Source organism: Panthera tigris, chromosome C1 (genome assembly GCF_018350195.1).
Source record: "Panthera tigris isolate Pti1 chromosome C1, P.tigris_Pti1_mat1.1, whole genome shotgun sequence".
Lineage (NCBI taxonomy): Eukaryota > Metazoa > Chordata > Mammalia > Carnivora > Felidae > Panthera > Panthera tigris.
In genome coordinates, this window is record NC_056667.1 from 78,130,909 (window position 1) to 78,151,478 (window position 20,570).

A 20,570-nucleotide genomic window follows, 5' to 3' on the forward strand; every position below is an offset into this window, starting at 1 on the left:
AAGTTATATACTTCTTTCCTTGTACTTCCAGAAGCCACTTGGCAAAGATTGAACCACACTTGTCCGTGAAATGTTTTAACATTTCTCCTTGAAAGCTCTGTTGACATTGGCCAGAGTGGACTCGATGTACATTTTTCCTGTTATATAAGAAGTTACAAATGAAACCAGAGGAAATTAGTATCATAATTTTAGTTTAGTCCAGTGGCAGTTTTTTGGAGCCACTTAACCTTGTCATTCTGTTTGACAGACCCTCCCTGCTCTGATATTGAGCAGTTTGCACACTGAGTTTTTCCTGCCAGATTAATTATATGTACATTCACTTCCCAAGAGTAAGTTTAAATTTTGAATGATGGGGGTATAGAGTTAACACTCATTCTGAAGATGGGAATATTTTAAGCAGCTGTGCTGGTAAGTAATTCGCTTTCTTTTCCTGGTAGCATCAGTAAATTCCATTACTGGACAAAATAAGATTTGTTTTCTGCTTTCCTGAGACCTCCTGCATTGATTGAGATTGAGGCCAAATTAAAAATTGAGATTCCTGGGACCAAACCAGCAAGTTTGATTCAGGAAAGGTGGGATATTCAGATATCTGCATTTTAACCAGTACTCAAATGATTCTCGTGCAATAGCCCAACGACCACCTTTGAAATGCTATTAGATAAGGGAGTACTTTCTCTTGAGGCGCTTTTTTGTTTGGTTGGTGCTTGTTGATCGGTTCTCCTCAGTCTGCGTGTGTAGAACACGGAAAGGGAACAGCTTATTCCTTAATTTCAATTAGTTTTGAGAGAATGAAAAAAAAAGTACTTACAGAGAAAAATTAAGCTGACTAGCTCAGAGTGATGGAGGGAAAAAGAATGAAGCTGTCAGGGATCAAGAAAGATGATGGAGGTAAAGGGGTGCAGTAAGTAGTTCTTTTACCATTTAACAAACACCAAGCACTTACTGAATGCCAGCATTGTGCTAGGCAATTCAAGGGTGAACTGGGACTTCAGGGCCCACCCTCAGGGTATTTACAGGGGAGGGTAGGCTGAAGCAGATTTGAAGGTGCTGTGGGAAGGCAGAAGAGAGGCTCCTTCCTCACTCAGGTTTGAAGTACTGGGACAAGGCTTCCTGAAGAGATCCTGTATGACCTGGACCCGGATGAGTAGTCCAGGTCCAGGAGGTAGAGTCCTGGAGGGTGCAAACGAGCTCCACAGCAAATACATTCTATTTAATTTTAAACTTTTTTTCCTATTTACAAAGTCATATATATTCGTTACGAAACAACTTCTTAGCATATGAAACTGACAACTTCTATAATCCTCCCTGCTACTTACCGCCTATCCCAACCGGATTTCCAGCCAGGAGTTTGGGGACTCGGTGGCTTTGAAGGTTTGTTACTGACCGGCGAAGTCCAGCATCGGTCCTCCCGCCAGATGGGGGCAGTACTCCGCACGCCTAGGGCCGGCGCGCTCTCTCTTCCATACGTCGCTCGCGTGATCATCAGTGCTACATACTGCGCCTGCGCACGGACTGAGGCCTTTTCCCCCCGCGGAGCGCTGCTGGGCCTGCTGGTCTGTGGCGAGCCGCGGACGCCGGTCTCTGTTCCGCAGGATGGTGAGTGGATATCTGGAATCGGGGCTACGGATGCACGGGGGTTCCCTGTCCTTGCTCAAACGCCAGCCTAGGATCCGTTTCGCGCGGCGCTGGGGTTGGATGGCGTTCGATAGTGGGCTCTGCTGAGGTAGGGCTGCCGCTCCCAGCGTGGCCTTAATGGCTGCCGCCCGGCGCGCAAGCTTGGGGGAGGGGTTGACGAAGAAAATCAGGAGCCGGGGCGGCGGATTGAGGAGGGGGATGATTTTCGTAGACAGGCTGCGGGGATAGTGCCGGCTTGTCCGAAGGGGCACCAGCAGGTGGGGAAGATTGCATGCAGTCGGTCCCGTGAGTAGCTGGGGATGCCTGAGTGGAGATGGGCTGCGGCTCCTCGGACTCATCCAGCCCTGACTGCTCCGTGGTTTTTTCGGGAGAGTCTTGGGTCGGTGGGTCTTCCAGAGGTGGCTTTTAAACTTAACAGTCAGCCTGGAGGCTGTGACTTTTCTGAGCCCCGAAAGAAAGCTCCTTTAGTTGGTAGGTGCCTCCTGCCTCTGTTTCTAGACTGTTGCTGGCACTAGTTTTTAATGATTTGGGGGATGGGGCGTTGCTTTGGTTCGAGGGGGATAGTGCTCTTTTAATCGGGAGTAATTGCTAAATATGCCCTTGACCAGATGAGTTTTGTGGCAAGTAATTGAGGCTTTTGGAAAACGTGCGTGGACAGTGCAGGAAATACGAGGTTAGGTTCTCAAAATGAGACGTATGGTGTTTGGAACAAACTGACGTTAGGCAAGATTGCTGTCTAGAGCAATGCTTTGGAAAAGTGATTGATGGGAAGTAGAAAAAGTGAGTCTTGACCCTCTGGTTTGAGAAACTGGACTCTACAAAAGTGACAGTTGTGTGGATTCACTCTTGAAGTGTTGTTTTGTTACAGAGTTAGCGCAGATATCAAAAATATCGTAAGCCATTTATCAAAGTTTTAATAATGTTCTTTTATTCTTAAAGGGGTTTGTTAAAGTTGTCAAGAATAAGGCTTACTTCAAGAGATACCAAGTGAAATTTAGAAGAAGACGAGGTATGGTCAGTTACTCATGTTCACAATATTAGAAGATTCTGCAGTGGAACAGACTTTCTTAAATTGCCATTTTTTCCCCCCCAGAGGGTAAAACTGATTACTATGCCCGGAAACGCTTGGTAATTCAGGATAAAAATAAGTACAACACACCTAAATACAGGATGATAGTTCGCGTAACCAACAGAGATATCATTTGTCAGGTAAGTTGTATTCAGAACTCAAGCAACAGATGGTAAACCTCACCCTCTTTAACTGAATGCTGGAGAAGTTGTACTTGGGGGGCAAAACACATGTATGGATTAGAGGCTCTCTAGTGCCTGGCATTTTAAAAACATTGATTAGTGTTTTTCTTTTAGTAGGCCTGAAGTTGGAGCACGGGAGGGATTGGTACATTAAAATACTCAACTGAAAAATTGGCCATGTTTGGCAATCCTGACCAAACTAGTTTAATCCCATTTTCTAATGGTGGGGGAGAGGATTGGAGAAATCTAGGGTATATACTATTCTTGAAGGGGTAGGAGGATAAATTTGAGGCCAAGTATGTTCTTGCATTTTCCAGTTCCAAGAGAGTAATAGAATTTGTTAACGGACTAAATCCTGACTTGTGCTGTATGGCCTTATATGCCACAATACCACTGCTTATTGAAGAGATAGTTGTGGAGGTTAAATTAGGCTTTTAAGATTGTTTTTATTTCTGTTCATTGCTTGAAATAGGCTTTGATAAATCTGTATGAAGGTGTCTTTCCCATAAAAGACATCCAGAAAATGGTAGTTTGCTCCTAGAAGCTAGTTTTCTGGGCTTTTACATTTAGGGAAAATTTTTCACAGTTAATGATTTGCTGAGCTTTTGCAGGCACACCTCTGTTTTCTGGGCAAACTAACAGTTCCTTCATCCCTAAGTTCAGATAACTAAACATTAGGTATTAGAAGCATTGTTGGACCTAGCTATGCTTAGTTCAAAAGATGTTTGAAATAATGATAGATTCCTTTTTTGACTTTTTCATGATGCCTCTTTAATCCATTGACTAATGCAGCTAAGTCTTTTCAGTATTTGGAAAGAACAACAGTTTTATTCCAAAGGCATTTTGATGTTCAATGTATGTGTGGTACTTTTAGTTCAATTTGTGATATTATGACAAACATTTACAGAAAACCTATCTGCTATAGTTGACCAAACCATAAACTCCCATTGGTAAGGTTAACAAAGACAGATTCTAAGTGTTGTAATTTGTGTCCGGCTTTTTCTTTTTTTTTTAAGTCCTTTGAAAAAGAAGGCACCTAGGACAAGTAATCAAACAATTGAAAATACAGATTACTAATCTGGTTTTTTCTCTTACAGATTGCTTATGCCCGTATAGAAGGAGACATGATAGTTTGTGCAGCGTATGCTCATGAACTCCCAAAGTATGGTGTGAAGGTTGGCCTGACAAATTATGCTGCAGCATATTGTACTGGCCTGCTGCTGGCCCGCAGGGTATGTAGAAGATAACTTTGATGTTTTACAACTCATTGTTAAGAGTTGTCTGCCAGGTAGATGTTCACACATGAATAAGATACTCTCAGCTGTGGCTTCTGGGAAGTGCCTGTTGTTGTGCTGTTGCTTACAAGGTCATCATCAGGGAAGACAATTTTATAAATACAAAGTTTGAGACTACACAGTTTTCTACTACTCTGGGGAGATAGGTTTTGTTTTTTTACCGTGTGGGGTGGATCTAGATCACTAGAGTATAAACCAAAGAATGATAGCCACTAGCCACATGTGGATGTTGAGCACATGAAATGTGGCTGGTGCTGTTGAGGAACTGAATTCAAACAATTTTAGTATATGTGCTGCTGAAGCAAGCACTGAATTTAAACAATTTTAAATAGCCATCTGTAGGTTAATTATTGCCTTGTTGGATGTTGCAGACCTTTATTCAGAGGTATAGATTTTCTGACCATCAGTGCACATTTAAAATGCAGGCTGCACTCCTCACTCCTGGAATCTATAATAGGATGTCCAGGTTATACACATGTTAATTTTGAGAAACAATGTTTTAAATTTGGGGAGGGTGAGCAGGCATGGGTATGGGATTCAGTTTTTTTAATCATTTTTGCCTTTGGGTGGCATCATTTCCTATAATACGTGGAAAGTAGATGCAAATGTGATTTTTTTTGCCTTTTGTTTTCTGTTACCGATCTTGTTTTGCATTGGAAATGTTAAGCATGCGTCATTGTTAGGGACCCACTTTTTTTTTTTTGGTTAAGGTTTATTTATTTTTGAGACAGAGACAGAGCATGAACAGGGGAGGGTCAGAGAGAGAGGGAGACACAGAATGTGAAACAGGCTCCAGGCTCTGAGCAGTCAGCACAGAGCGCGACGCGGGGCTCGAACTCACGGACCGCGAGATCGTGACCTGAGCCGAAGTCGGACTCCTAACCGACTGAGCCACCCAGGCGCCCCAAGGACCCACATTTTCATTGGTTATAAATATGCTTGAGTAGGAGTGGGAAGCATCGTCCTTATATATGAGAACAATGTGGTACAAACTCACACTGCTTGTGGTGAAGTTCTAGTTAGATGTACTAGCAGAGGAGTCACCCTTATTGATGTAATGTCTTTGGAGAGTAGAGCTCTCCAGATGTTCTCTTCTGCCCAGGATCCTCCTCCTAAGATTTTAATTAAATTAATCAAAACTACATGTGTGATAACATAAATAGTTGAATTTTATTGTAGCCAAATAAGACTGAAGAAATGTGGAGAATATCTCCCTTGAGTAGATACATACAGCATGGTTACATCTTAATTGATGGCTACATAAATCAAGTATGGACATGTAGCAAAGGTACAGAAGCTACAAGACAAAATTGTTATAAATTCGAAGGTCTGAAGTTTCTTTTTGTAGCATCTTAATATTTAAAAGTAAGTTGGTACAAAGGGATAAGTGAATTGGAAGGAAATTTTTTCTTCTCGTCAGGTCATTAATGTTGTGATTGGATGTTAGAATTGTTTAAATATATTTAGACTGGCTTTTTTGTTAATAGCTTCTCAATAGGTTTGGCATGGATAAGATCTATGAAGGCCAAGTAGAAGTGACTGGAGATGAATACAATGTGGAAAGCATTGATGGTCAACCTGGTGCCTTCACCTGCTATTTGGATGCAGGTCTTGCCAGAACTACTACTGGAAATAAAGTTTTTGGGGCCCTCAAGGGAGCTGTGGATGGAGGCTTGTCTATTCCTCACAGGTAATAGTATTCAAATCTTCATTGTTTAGACTCCAGTATTTCCATTTCTAACTGGTTGGACTCTGGAGATTACTGAATCAATTAAAATAATAGGAAGCTGTCATTGTGTACCTGCTATATGCTTAATACTATGCAAAAGGAACCTGGCAGGGCAGGAAGGAATTGTAACGTATTTCATAAATGAGACTGAGGTTCAGAGGTAAATGATTCGTTCAAGGTTTTAGAGCCAGTAGCAGAAAAGCCAGGGTTGAAACCACTAGCTTTTGTGTTGTGGCTTAGTTTTGGTTAGAAATGAGGAATTCAAGTTCACTCCCCTCCCAGTGCATTTTCTTTTCATTCAGAATGAAAATTGCTTTATTCAGTTATGGGAAACTGTCAACTCCAGGAAAAGATTTTGAGAAAAGGCTTAAGATAAATTCCCAAACTTTCCACTGGAAATAAGATTGTAGATCATTAGAGGCTAAGTAGGTGATTTTAATTTGGTAGTTCCTTTGGTTTAAGTTAATGATTTTTGTTATTGTTGAATAGATGCATCTTTAAGACATGATTTATTATTAGCCTCGTAAGGTTATTTAAGTAGTTGGTGACTTAACCAAAATTTTATCTGGCTATAGGTTTTGGCGTTGGAGAGGTTAGCCTATGAAATGTAACCTAACTGGAACTTTTATAATGGTGGGACATGCAGATCTCTTGCAAAGCACCTATTAGATGTGGTCTTGAACAAATCACTTATCCCCATGTACTCTGAGGCACCACTGAGAAATTCTAGGGTTTGGGGGGGAACAGTTTTGAAACCATTTCCTATACTAATATGGAAAACTAACTTGATAGTGGTAGAAACTTGATTCATTTTGTGACTTTTAAAGGTGTTTGTGGCATGATTTTCTCTTCTATCTGGGAATTCAGAGATCAGCTGCTGAATGATGATATCCCACTAACTGAGCAGTCAGTAGTTGGTCCTTTGGTTGCATATGATGCAATTAATTGTTTCAAGACGGGACTGATGGCAGCTACTGAAGTGAATTCCTGCTAGTGAACTGATTTCAATCATTACATACTAAAATGAAAAACTTTGTTTTAGTACCAAACGATTCCCTGGTTATGATTCAGAAAGCAAGGAATTCAATGCAGAAGTACATCGGAAGCACATCATGGGTCAAAATGTTGCAGATTATATGCGTTACCTAATGGAAGAAGATGAAGATGCTTACAAAAAACAGTTCTCTCAATACATAAAGAACAACGTTACTCCAGACATGGTAAAAATTTTAACTAAAAATTCCTGTATTGGTTAGTTTATAGAGCGCTTTACTACTTGGTTTTGGTGGGTACATTAGTAGTTTTATTTCCAGTTAACATCTACAAGTTGAATATGAGTATGTTAATAGGTATAGATGGACTCAAATGAGCTGTCCTTACCTTAAAATGGGATGACATGAAAATTGGAATAGTGGGTAAGGGTAAGTTAAAAGTCAGACAAGGTAGAGGTGCCTGGGTGGCTCAGTCAGCTAAGTGTCCTTCAGGTCAGGTCATGATCTTGTTCGTGAGTTTGAGCCCTGCGTCGAGCTCAGAGCCTGGAGCCTGCTTTGTATTCTGTGTCTCCCTCTCTGCCCCTCCTCCACTCATGCTCTGTCGCTGTGTCTCAAAAATAAATAAGCGTTAAAAAAAGAATTTATGAGCCCTAAAGTTTTACCTCCAAGGCTCTCTGTTAATCCATTGTAGTAATGGAAGATAATAGGCACAGAACACAAAAATCACACTGATTATTACAAAACTATTATATAGCTTATGGAGTTGTATATAAATTGGAGGTTATATCAAATGTCCTTTTCTGTTAGTGAACAGTTTCCATTTTGACACAGTTTGGTTATGAAAATCTTTTAAGTAGAGTTGTAATTGAAGATCACTGTCATTTGTATGCTTAGTACACAGTCTAGGGCTGAATAAACATAGCTTGAGTTTTGGAGCTAAGAAAAGGTTAGTATTTATGTTGGTAATTCAAGTACATGATAATTTTCAGAAATTTATGCTTTTATGTTACTATTGACATTGTCCTCATTTGCTGTGGTTAATAGGTCTTTTACTTGTGATGATTCTACTTGGCCTGCATAATTTTTCTTCCTAAGCCATTTCTTACTCTGGTAATGTCACACTTGCTCAAAACTTTCCAAATTCCTAAGCTCCTTTCAGATATCTATTTCTTAATGCTTTCTAATATATGTGGTGTACTTCAGCCGGACCACTCTTAGGCTAATGTACTTTTCCCAGCTAGCTCATTAATTTGATCTCTGGAAGCCTGTTTTTCTGCATGGCTGCTGAAATGCTCTGCAGACATTTGACTTGCCCTAGGAGGAAGTGGTTTTTACCTAAACTCATTATGTACGTGGTTGTATTTTCTCTTGGTTTCTCCTGGAACGAATGGACCAAGTTGCTTAGATTTATTAAATGACTGCACTTGAAGTCATCGAATAGATTTGTTAAATACAGTGGGGAGCTGTCATAAAGTGCCTAAAATAAAAGAGAAACTTTGAGGAGGGATTTAGGGAGTTGAGATCTCATGCAGTGAAAGTGTTGGCATTATTTTCTTTTGCTAAGTTTCTTTTTTTTTTTTTTAAGTGTTTATTTATTTTTGAGACAGAGACAGAGCATGAACGGGGGAGGGTCAGAGAGAGAGAGAGAGGGAGACACAGAATCTGAAAGAGGCTCCAGGCTCTGAGCTGTCAGCACAGAGCCCGACGTGGGGCTCGAACTCACGGACCGCAAGATCATGACCTGAGCTGAAGTCGGCTGCTTAACCGACTGAGCCACCCAGGCGCCCCCCCCCCCCCCCCCCCGTCTTTTGCTAAGTTTTATACAAATAAATGCATGTAGTGATATTTTCTCCATATTGAATGAGTAATTTTAGAGACTTGGATTACTGTGACTCATTCTTTAGGGAGCTCTACTTGTTACTATATTGTGATAATAAACATTCAGGCATTTTATAGCTGCTTCATGACTTGGTCTTCCATAGAACCCATCGTCATTTATTTGGAGGTGGTGATTGAAACAGTTCAGAGATACAGCATTGTTGTTTGATGAATTTTAGAACAAAATTCTCATTAAGATCTAATTGGATAGTGTCTCAGGGTTTTCTAGGGAAATTCAAACCTCTGTTTCCACAGAGGCCTAATACTGTTGCCAAATACTAGTGATTCCTAATAGTAATAGATAGAAGAGGTCCCTGGTATGCAGTTCTGGGTATAGCATTGAAAGATCTAATCAGGTACTGAAGGAAAATACAAATCGGGGGAATGTGGGAGAACACAAATGAATTTAGCAATTGCTTGTTGGCCCCATATACTCTTCATCTTAACATCTTAAATACTTGGTTTTGGCATGTATTCTCACTTGAATAAAAGAATTTAGGTCAGGGGCACCTGGGTGGCTCAGTTGGTTAAGTGTCATGTGTGTGCTCTCAAAAAGAATTTAGGTCAGACAGTATTTTATTTTTTAAAATGTATTTATTTTGAGAGCATGGGAAGGGGGGGTGGCAGAAAGCAAGAATTCCAAGCAGGCTCCGCAGTGTCAGCACAGAGCCTGATGCAGGGTTTTAGAGATCATGACCTGAGCTGAGATTAAAGAGTCAGACATCTAACTGACTGAGCCACCCAGGTGCCCTCTGTTATTTTTTTTTTTTTTTTTTTAAGTTTATTTTGAAAATGCGCAAGTAGGGGAGGGAGGTCAGAGTATTTTAAAGAAAAGGTGGGTTACATGTAGAAATAGGAGATACCAGCATTGACCTAGTTTAGTTGCTTTTGACAGTCTGGTTTAGAAGGACAAAATAGAGCCAGTAGTAGAATGCAGTGTTACCTGACTGTTGTAGGGCATGTGAAATGAAACCAAATACTGTTTGCTTTGCTTTCTTTCAGATGGAGGAGATGTATAAGAAAGCTCATGCTGCTATTCGAGAGAATCCAGTCTATGAGAAGAAGCCTAAGAAAGAAGTCAAAAAGAAGAGGTATGCATCCTCCTGTTGTCTTTTTAAGAGAGGTTGGGAGGAGTTCCTTGCCTTGTTTTGTGTTACTCAGACTCTTACTGAAGTTGTGCAAACTCGATCACTAACTCTGCATGATGTTGCAGAAGTGAGGGGAACCAGGTTTGCTAAAGTAATTATGGTGATAGAAATGTATTAGCCTCAGAAGCTACTTACTGAGCTGACCCCTTCTATCCCAGTACAGTATAACTACCAGTTAACTGCATTTTTAATGCATCTCTTTAATAATGGGTGTGGGGGAGTTAGCTTATGATCATAAGTAGGTATATTGGAATTTGGATCGTTTGACCTGGTTGCAGTCTTGTCCTTTTCAAAGTTAAATATTTATTTTTTATCCTCTAGCTATGGTTTTTAAAAATCACATTTGTCTCTTAATTTTACTCTGTTTTGTAGGTGGAACCGTCCCAAAATGTCTCTTGCCCAGAAGAAAGACCGGGTAGCTCAGAAGAAGGCAAGCTTCCTTAGAGCTCAGGAGCGGGCTGCTGAGAGCTAATAAACCAAACCACAATTTTCTATGAAGATTTTTCAGATAAAGACAATAATAAACTTATTCACCAAGCAGCAGTTTCTGTGTTAACCTCTTGTTAATGAAACTACAAGAAATAACGTCAAATATAAAAGCAGAGGAGTTGATGGGTTGTTTTTGTTTTTGTTTGCTTCAAGAAACAAGTATAACTTTACATATTGACTCAAAGTTCACACCTGCTTCTTGGGCTTCTGTTTCCGTGACAGGCGTTGTCCCTCTAATTGTATGATATACAGCTCTCCGTTAAAAAGTCTGGCAAGCAACAGACCAACCATCCACTAGGAAATATTTCTTCCATTCATTTATTGTAACCAGATGGTTAGTGGGAAGAAAAGGTACCTTCAAACTACACCATTTTAAAGTAAGCAAAACGTGCTCATCAATGGCTTTAATTTTTGAGAGAAGGCTGTCCAGTGAAGTTCACATAACATTTCACTTTAATCAGGTGAAACCTTGGAGCAAAAAATACTGGGTCTTCCTTCAAAAGAGGTTCCTTCAAAAGAGATGTTGAAAGGTACATGCCAGATCTTAATAAACATGAAAATAACATGAACAAATATTAACTTGCATATCAAGTTCACATGGAAAAATAAATTTACATGCCTCTTAAGAAATAGCCCTTTGGCCAACAGGAAATACTGTTCAAAATGGAAAATTGTTATTAAAAAGTCCCATGATTTCAGAGTCTGCCTCTTAATGTCCCACTTCCCCATAGCTCAAATTCAGACTTGTGGATTTGGATTGAGTTGATGGCCTTAAGTCAGTTTTGAAGGACTGCTCATTGACACTATAAAGGACCCATCAAATCAAGGATGATGAAAGCTCATCCAGTTTCAGCCTCTAAACTTGGCAATTACATATTGCCAAGTAGAACACTTTGATGGATTTTTATTTTTAAGCTAATAAGAGCCACTCAACATTCTGAAGCCATGTAACAAATGTTTTTAGGTCTATAAATACAACAAACCATGCTATTAACCCAACATCTGTTTATAAAGGAGTAACTACCTGCTTTGCAGTCTTAATTTCTTGTTAATGTGCAAACTTTACCATGCTAAGACTTCAGTAAGTGTACGTATATATATATATTTTTTTAAACAGCAGCTTCATTGCAATGTTTCCAGCAATGGTATTTTGGCTTAAGTAAAATCTACGAAATACTCTGTTTATGGGATGAGGCTTTTCACAGCATTATTTTAGGTCATTAGTCAAAATAGTTAACACAGTGAATGTACTGGGAAGAAAGGTACCAGGGCTTCTAATGCAGGAATTAATCTTTGGATCAGTTCATCCTATACCTCCTGCCATTCCTTCAAGCAATCAATATGTATCTTAAGATGATGGCTTCTTAAAACCAGGGAAAAGGGGTTTCGTATAACTGGAAAGGATTTGAGTCAGAAGCCATTTTTTTAATGCTCAAAATTTTTCCTTAGAATTGTTAAGTTTCCTATGATGGTCACGATGTCCAAATGAACTAAGAGTCATTTGTGTAGGAAATTTTCTTCCACAGTAACGTTTTTAGGTTATTTAGTATCAAAGAATGTTCCATTTCCATTTGATTTGCTGTGACTTTGAGAGCAATACAAGAATAAAGTTGCTTTTCCAATTCTTCACGAATTTCAGTTGGAGCACCACGCAGTAGGTAGTCTTTGAGTAACTGACAGGCTTTTGCCAAGTTTGGTTGTATCACTTCTGAAGTACACTTCATTGTACTCTGATCACAGGTAGTTCGACAATCCGTGCCATAAACACAGTCCAAATCAGACTCACAGTGGCGATCCTTTATAAGTTCTTTCAGGTTTGTCTCTGGCACGATTTTTCTCATGTCCACCATTTTCAAATCATACTTATCATTATATCCTAGGTTTTTGGCACTAATATCACACATGAGGAAGTTTCCATACGGGCCGTGGAAAACATCTTCCACAAATTCCAGAAGTCCTATGGCTATTTTAGCCTTTCTAGGCCATGATGGTGTGAACAACTGATCCATGCTTCTTCTGAACCCAGATGGAATAAAAAGTTCAATGACCCATGGAAGGCTTATTCCATAAAGAGAGGTATATTCAACACTTTCCATCACATAGAGATCACCACAGAATCCCATTAATTTGGGGGTATGTTCTTTATCTTGAAGTATCACCATGAGAAGAAATTCATTTAGTTGAAGAAGTGCCCATGCTGACTTTGCTTCTCCCAAGGAAACCTGGCCATCTTTGTCTCCATCAGCCACCGTCAAGATGAGATTCACCAGTTCAGAGAGGTTTCCTTGGTCACCCAACTTTGCCTATGTGTATAAGGAATGAAAAATACCTCACATATAATATACATACTAACTTTACAGGATTACTATGCTAAGTAATGATCTTATTACTGAATCTCCATAAAGGAACTTAATACATCTCCAAATATAATGCTTACTAAGTGAATAAGTATGTTTTATATAATTATAGTAAAACCCACTTCATTAAGTATATATTTTTTTAAGAAATGGCCACCCTAGCTTCCATTAGCCCCTTGGGCCCTATAGATAAATACAGTTATCCAAGACACTAAGTATTAGTTTTGTCTTATTTATACATTGACTTGCAAAATTGCAGTGTAATGTGCTCATATCCAAAGTTATAATGTGGGTCAATGGAAAATTATTTTCTCCTATTTTGTAGTTAAATACATTAATAGAACTATTTTGTTCAAGTTATATCATTCCAATGATGAAGGTTAAAAAGTATTGGGGCTCCCGGCTGGCTCAGTTGGAGGGGTGTGCAGCTCTTGATCTTGGGGTTGTGAGTTCAAGTCCCATGTTGGGTGTTTATTAAATAAAAATTAAAAAAAAAAAAGTATTTCCCCATGAAGATTCTTGGGATAAATAGTCTGAAAATGTAAACTGTTCAAAGAAAAGAAAGATTTTTTAAAAAACTTATTTATTTTGAGAGAAAGAGGAAGTGTGAGTAGGGGAGGGGCAGAGGCAGGGGGAGAGAATCCCAAGCAGGCTCCACACTCTCAGCGTAGAGCCCGATGTGGGGCTAGAACCCATGAACTGCAAGATCGTGACCTGAGCCAAAACCACTAGTCGAATGTTTAACTAAGTCAACCAGTAACCCCAGAAAAAAAAGATTTTGAGTGAAAATATGACAGCAATAAAAAGAGATTCTTTCCAAAATTGTAACTATTTTTATCTTTTAATATATTTAATCTTTGTATGAATATTTCTTTAAATCTTTGAGAAATAATTTGCAATCAGGGTATGTATACTAATTTTATCCCCTCCCCCATCTTTAATAATGTATACCAGTTACAGTGTCAAACTATAGAGCAGCTCATCAATTTAATGAATTCCCCTTTCATATCTGGATATTTTTAGCTATAATAAATAATGTTAATATAAACATCTTCCACACATTTTGTTTGAATTATTTCCTCAAGATGGAGACCTTGATATAGGTTAAAGAATACCAACATTTTTGTGGCTTAGGATGAGGTCTTACCAACTCTTCCTGAAGAATATACTGCCTCACACTAACAACATGTGAATGGATATACTTACTTTAAAGAGACTGTAGACCATTTCTTTGAATTTCTGTACAGTTGTTCCCCTAGTTGGCTTATCAAATAGCACTATTTCTTTCCTTGGTTCCAGTTCAGTCCCAAAATCAAGATGAAGTGCTTGTTCCATTTGACATTTCACAACACCTGGTAGATTACCCCAAATCCCTAAATACATCTATATGAAAAAAGAATGACAAATTATTCTTTAGGCTAAGTAGAAAATTTTACCACTGTATTTTTAGTGTCCTCTTCTTATAAAAACACACAAAGTAACAAAACATTAGGATTGAGCTTTTGTCCATAACTTTTTTAGGTTATAAAAGCTATGCGTGCTTAAATACATATATTTTTGACCATGATGAATTTTATTTTTTCCAGTTTTTAAATTGTGGCAAAATATTAAAAACATAAAATTTACAATCTTAACCACTTTGGTATTACATTCACAATGTTGTGCAGCCATCACCACCATCCATCTGCAGAACTCTTCATCTCATAAAAGTTAAACTCTATACTCATTAAATAATAACTCCCTGCTCCCCCTCCTCACCCACCCCAGCCTCTGACATCACCATTCTATTTTCTGTCTTTACAGTTTTAACTAATCTAAGTATCTCCTATAAATGGAACAATACAAAACTTGTCTTTTTGTGACTGGCTTATTTCACTTAGCATAATGTCCTCAAGATTCATCCATGTATTAGCATGTATCAGAATTTCTTCCTTTTTAAAGCTAATAACTCATATGTATATACCACATTTTGCATTTCTGTTCACCTGCTGATAGACACTTGAGTGCTTCCTCATTGTAGCTACTGTGAATAATGCTGATATGAACATTGTTGTACAGATATCTTTTATAAAGACTCTGCTTTCAATTTGTTAAGGTATATACCCAGAAGTGAAATTGCTGGATCATAAAATCATTCTATGTTTAATATTTTGAGGAATTGCTATATTGCTTTTTGCAATGGCTGTGCCATATCACATTCCCACCAATAGTGCACAAGGGTTCCCAATTTCTCTCCATCCTTACCAACCCTTGTCAATTTCTATTTTTTGGATAGTAGCCATCCTAATGGGTGTGAAGTGGTATCTCATTGTGATTTTGATTTGCATTTCCCTAAGATCAAGTGATGCTGAGCATCTTTTCATGTACTTATTGGCCATTTGTGTATCTTTTTTTTTTTTTTTTTTTTAAGAAATGCCTATTCAAGTCCTTCGTACATTTTTAAATATGGTTGTTTTGTTGTTGTTGAGTTTTAGAAGTTCTCTATATATTCTGGATATTAACGTCTTATCAGATACATGATTTGCAAATGTTTTCTCTCATTCTGTGGATTTGCTTTTTACTCTATTGATATTCTTTTGATGCACAAAATTAAAACAAAAAAAAATTTTTTTTTAACGTTTATTTATTTTTGAGACAGAGAGAGACAGAGCATGAACGGGGGAGGGTCAGAGAGAGAGGGAGACACAGAATCTGAAGCAGGCTCCAGGCTCTGAGCTGTCAGCACAGAGCCTGACGCGGGGCTCGAACTCACGGACTGTGAGATCATGGCCTGAGCCAAAGTCGGACGCTTGACCGACTGAGCCACCCAGGCACCCCGGTTGGGTAGTATTTTGTTGAGGATATTGCATTAATGTTCACAAGGTCTGTAGATTTTCTGTAGTGTCTTTATCTGGCTTTGGTATCAGGGTAATGCTGGCCTCACAGAATGAGTTAGGAAGTATTCCCTCCTTTTCAATTTTTTGGGAAAGGTTGAGAAGCATTTAAATGTTTGGTAGAATTCACCAGTGAAGGCAACTCACCAGTGAAGGGTCAGGGCTGTTCTTGTTGGGAGACTTTTGATTACTAATTCAATCTCCTTCCTAGTTGTAGGTCTATTCAGATTTTCTATTTCTTGGTAGGCTTTCTGTTTCTAGGAATTTGTCCATTTCATCTAGGTTATTTAACCTGGTGTACAATTGTTTATAGTACTCATTTAATACGTTTTATTTCTATAGAATCAATAGTAATATCCCCATTTCAGTCTTGATTTTAGAAATTTGAGCCTTCTCTTTTCTTCTTAGACCATCTAGCTAAAGGTTTGTCAATTTTGTTGATATTTTCCAAGAAGCAACCTTTGGTTTCATTGATTTTTTTCTATTGTTTTTCTATTCTCCATTTCATTTCTCTCTCCTGTAATCTGTATTACTTATTTTTTTCTGCTAGCTTTGGGTTTAGTTTGTTCTTTTTCAAGTTCCTTAAGTTGTAAAGTTAGGTTGTTGATTTGAGATCTTTCTTGTTTCTTAATGTAAGCATTTATAGCTAGAAGTAAATTTTTTAAAGTCATATTACACAGAAAGATGAAAGGCAAAACTCCTCTGTTTCCATTTCCCTAATCCCATACCCCAGAATCAGTCACTATTAATTAATATAAGATCCATAATGGAAGTAATCTTATCTATCTCAATTACCACTATATTCCTAACAACTAAAGTGTCTGGAATATACTGGGAATAAAGGATTAATATCTATTGGATGAGTGAATCAAAGCATACAAAATTAAACTATATAAAATTTCCTAAAGCTCTGGTTCAAGAATTCTTTTAATAATACGTTAATTTAAGGTAAAAGTAGAGTGCACTATCAGTCTGGAATGTTTATTCATAATGTCCATACCTGATTGTTGGGCTTGGTGGATAAGCATTTCCCAAAGTAAAGAGTCTCTGTAACACAAAGGCTATTACATGCCGGTCCATCAATAACTCCAGTCTTGTACTTGTCACACTAAAAACCAGGAAACAAACACAGTAGTTAATGAAAAATGTTTATAAGAGGAAACATAATAAAGACACTGTAAAGAGATATCTATATTCTTTAAGATGTAGTTCTATGATGAAAAGAACTCAGGCTCTGGATTTGGACAGATTTGAACTTGAATCCAGAGCTTTGCTCTTACTTGCTATATGATGAGGAGAGATCTTGTTGGGACTATATTGTGCAAAAAACTGGAAGCTATTTTTCGCACTTAACAGGGTCTGAGGTGGTATGCTACCTGCTCTAAGATTATAGGCACTCTTAAAAAATGGTTCTAATTTTAAAATAAAAAATTAAAGTACCAAAATATTTTATGGGGTGCCTGGGTGACTCAGTCGGTTAAGCATCCAATTCTTGACTTTGGCTCAGGTCATGGTTTGTGAGTTTGAGCCCCATTTGGGCTCTGCGCTGACAGTATGGAGACTGCTTGGGATTCTGTCTGCCTGTCTCTCTCTCTTTCTCCCTCTGCCTCCCTCCTGTTCCTCCCTCACCCCTCAAAATAAATAAACGTTTAAAAATAAAAATGCCAAAATATTTTACAATAACAAAATAAAATTAGCTCATGATGTCATCTTGTCATCCTTGAGATCACCCAAAAACAAGAAAATAAGGAAAATAAACACAAACTCCATATTTAATAAGATAAGGTACCAAGGTAACCCTAAGGCACAATTAATGAGGATGGCCTACCAAATTCAATGAAAATTATACCAGAGTCCAGAGTATGTTGAGATTAAATAACTGCTGTGATTTTACTTCTCAAAGTTGGCATAGAACCAAACAGATGGTACACTTGAGGGGCAGAACCACCACCCTGACTTACAATGAAAGTTTAAGGGAGCACAAGTTGTGGGAACTTTCAGGGACTCTATTTGCCATCACGAAGTAGGAGGACAAGGCAGTGCTGAATGATAAATTCCTTAAAAATGTTACCTATGTTGGAGGCAGTCTGTTAATGAAATGGGTTGAGGGAAAGTATATTATGAGCATCTGCTGGGGAGATAACATTAGCTAAACCAATGTTTATGGTTTCTATGTTTCTCTTTTTTTCTCTTTTTCACTCACACACACACACACACACACACACACACACACACACACACACACACTCTGGACCATAGCAGCCTCATTACTAATACAATTCACTGCTCCAGTTGCTTCCTGTAAGTAACTGGTTGAGGAAGAACTCTTTTTGTTTAGTAACAAGTAATAACCAAGGAAACCAAGATCTACACAGCAAATCTACAAGAAAAAGGAGGAAATGAAATGAAATGAAATGTTATAAAAATAAATTTTCCAGAAATACGTTGCCATGAAGCAGATCAAGCATACGGCTGTGAATTCAAAGGACTTAATGAAACCGTTCAAAAAATAAGACCTCAAAGCAGAAATGATGATGAGATAACAGAAGGAATTGTGAAATAAGCTAGCAGAACTCAGGAAGGAAGAAAAGGAAAAGATCCTAAAAATTAAAGCCATATTATAAATGGGGCGGAAGAAGAAGGAAGATAAGGATAACAACACAGTTAGACTTAAACGAGGGCTAGGTAAGAAAAGTGAGAAAAAGGAAATGGAAATTTAAAAAGAACTAAAAAGAATTTGAGGCAAAATTATGGATACAGAAGATAAAGGATATCCAGCATGTCCACCTGAAGGAGAATGGAACAAGTGGAAAAGAAAAAATATTCAAAGTAGAATTCAAGGCAACTTCGTGTAAGTGAAAGCACACTTCACAGACTGAAAGAACACACAATGTCCCAAGAAAACCGACACAGAATGACCCTTCTGACATATCCCACTGAATTTTACTAGACTTCAAAAATAAATAATCCTTTGAGCATTCAGGCAAAAAGATCAAGGCATCTTTAAAGGGAAATAAATGAGATTGGCCTCAGATTTCTCCACAGCCACATCAATGTTAGATAATGGTTCAATGCCAGCAAAGTCTGAGAAAGGAAGCGTGACTTGCCTTTTCATTTGTGAAAGGGGATATGAATAATACACGTAATAGTTGACTTATAGCATTATTATGAAGGAGGCGCCTGGCTCAGTCTGTACAGCATACAACTCTTGATCTCATGGTGATTTCAAGCCCCACATTGGGCATAGAGCTTACTTAAAAAAATAAAAATAAAATTATAGCATTATTATGAGGTAAAATGATATTATAATGAATACAGATCACCTGTGATTTTAATAAGTGCTCAATAGTAGGTACTATTATTTTACATACTAAACTTCCTTTCAAGTAAAAGGCATCAAATGTTTTTGAACATAAAAGGTTTAGAAATTATAACTCCCATTAGTGTCTCTCTTTTTTTTTAAGGTTTATTTATTTATTTATTTTGAGAGAGAGAGAGAGAAGAGGAGGAGCAGAGGGAAAATCTGAAGTAGGCTCCATGGGAGCCCAAGGACTTGAACCCATGAACTGCAAGATCATGACCTGAGCTGAAATCAAGAGTTGGATGCCTAACCGACTGAACCACCCAGGTGCCCCTGCCATTAGTGTCTCTTAACTACTTGAGAATGGATTTTAGGCAACCAAGAGATGAACAGAGAACCTGAACATGGTAGTCAGTTGAAATATAGAACTGGGATGAAAACAAAACTGGAAATCTACTTCATAATAATTAATGCAATATCTTATAATTACTAGATGCTCATTATGTGTCAGGCACTGTTCTAGTGCTATACTTTCATTCATTATCATGAAAACAAACCTGTGAGGTAGAACCTATTGTTATATCCATTGTAAAAACAAGGAAACAAATAAATATCTGTTAAGCAATCTGCTCAAGGTCACACACCTAAAAATGATAAAGTCAAGATTCCAACTTAGGCAGTCTGGTTCCAGAGCTCATTCTCTTAATAACTATTTTATATATTACTCAGAATGTTTATATTACAAACTATACCAGCAAAAGTTATAAAATTAACAAAAACTAAGAAGGGAAGATTTAGGAAGATGGAAGGTGGCAAAAGGATGTTGATTTCTTTATCTTTAAGTTTTTTAAAATGATTATTTATTATTGAGAGACAGAGAGAGAGACAGAGCATGAGCATGGGAGGGGCAGAGACAGAGGGAGACACAGAATCCGAAGCAGGCTCCTGTCTCTGAGCTGTCGGCACAGAGCCTGACGCTGGGCTTGAACTCACAAACTGCGAGATCATGACCTGAGCTGAAGTCGGACGCCCAACTGACTGAGCCACCCAGCGCCCCTCTTTATTTTTAATATTCAAGGTCAAAGATAACATTTACATCTTATAAATCAATTAACAGATATAGAGGTACATTCAAAAGTATACCAATGATCACTAAAAGAACTAATAACAATAATATATTGATTAAAATTAGGCGGAGTAAAGGAGATGAGATGAGTGGAATTATAATTTGGTCACTGCTCATAAGAAGTAGATTTAGTCTAAAGAAATAGAGGATAGGGGTTCCTGGGTGGCTTAGTCGGTTAATTGTCCAACTCTTGATTTTGGCTTAGGTCATGATCTCACTGTTGGGATCAAGCCCTGCATTGGGCTCTGCGCTGATGGCATGGAGCCTGCTTGGGATTCTCTCTCTCCCTTTCTCTGCCCCTCCACGGCTCACGTGTGCCTGTGTGAGCATTCTCTCTCTCTCTCTCTCTGTCTCTCGCTCTCTCTCAAATAAACTTAAAAAAAAATAAAGTGTGTTTTTAAAAGTTATAAAATAAAGACAAACATTAGAAGAGCTAAAAACAGAATACAGACCTTCATAAATAATCAGAAGGAAAATGCATAAAACAAAGAAATAT

At 38.2% G+C, this 20,570-nt stretch overlaps 2 protein-coding genes and 2 non-coding genes across 6 annotated transcripts in view; 3 read left to right on the forward strand and 1 right to left on the reverse strand.

Annotated features, from left to right (window-relative positions):
• Positions 1–1,494: 1,494 nt before the first annotated feature.
• Positions 1,495–10,471, forward strand: RPL5 (ribosomal protein L5; the record flags this gene model as incomplete). The annotated part of the gene is made up of 8 exons (XM_015536062.2): positions 1,495–1,596; positions 2,575–2,644; positions 2,729–2,844; positions 3,984–4,118; positions 5,669–5,871; positions 6,953–7,130; positions 9,783–9,871; positions 10,301–10,471. Coding segments are annotated over 8 exons (993 nt in total), but the record flags the coding sequence as incomplete, so codon positions are not given.
• On the forward strand, positions 6,787–6,882 carry LOC122241725. Its single transcript, XR_006221949.1, has one exon. It is a non-coding gene; the product is annotated as a small nucleolar RNA SNORD21 (small nucleolar RNA).
• On the forward strand, positions 9,957–10,093 carry LOC122241734. The gene has a single exon (XR_006221956.1). It is a non-coding gene; the product is annotated as a small nucleolar RNA SNORA66 (small nucleolar RNA).
• A 51-nt stretch (positions 10,472–10,522) lies between the features above and the next one.
• DIPK1A (divergent protein kinase domain 1A) overlaps positions 10,523–20,570 on the reverse strand; it is a 104,367-nt gene continuing 94,319 nt past the window's right edge. For all 3 annotated transcript variants that reach the window (XM_042997900.1, XM_042997901.1, XM_042997903.1), the window contains exons 3-5: positions 16,648–16,755; positions 13,981–14,157; positions 10,523–12,720 (exon numbers count right to left, since the gene is read on the reverse strand). In XM_042997900.1, the coding sequence (XP_042853834.1) occupies positions 11,908–12,720; positions 13,981–14,157; positions 16,648–16,755 (1,098 nt within the window). In that variant the 3' untranslated portion in view covers positions 10,523–11,907. The remainder of the gene's footprint in view (positions 12,721–13,980; positions 14,158–16,647; positions 16,756–20,570) is intronic.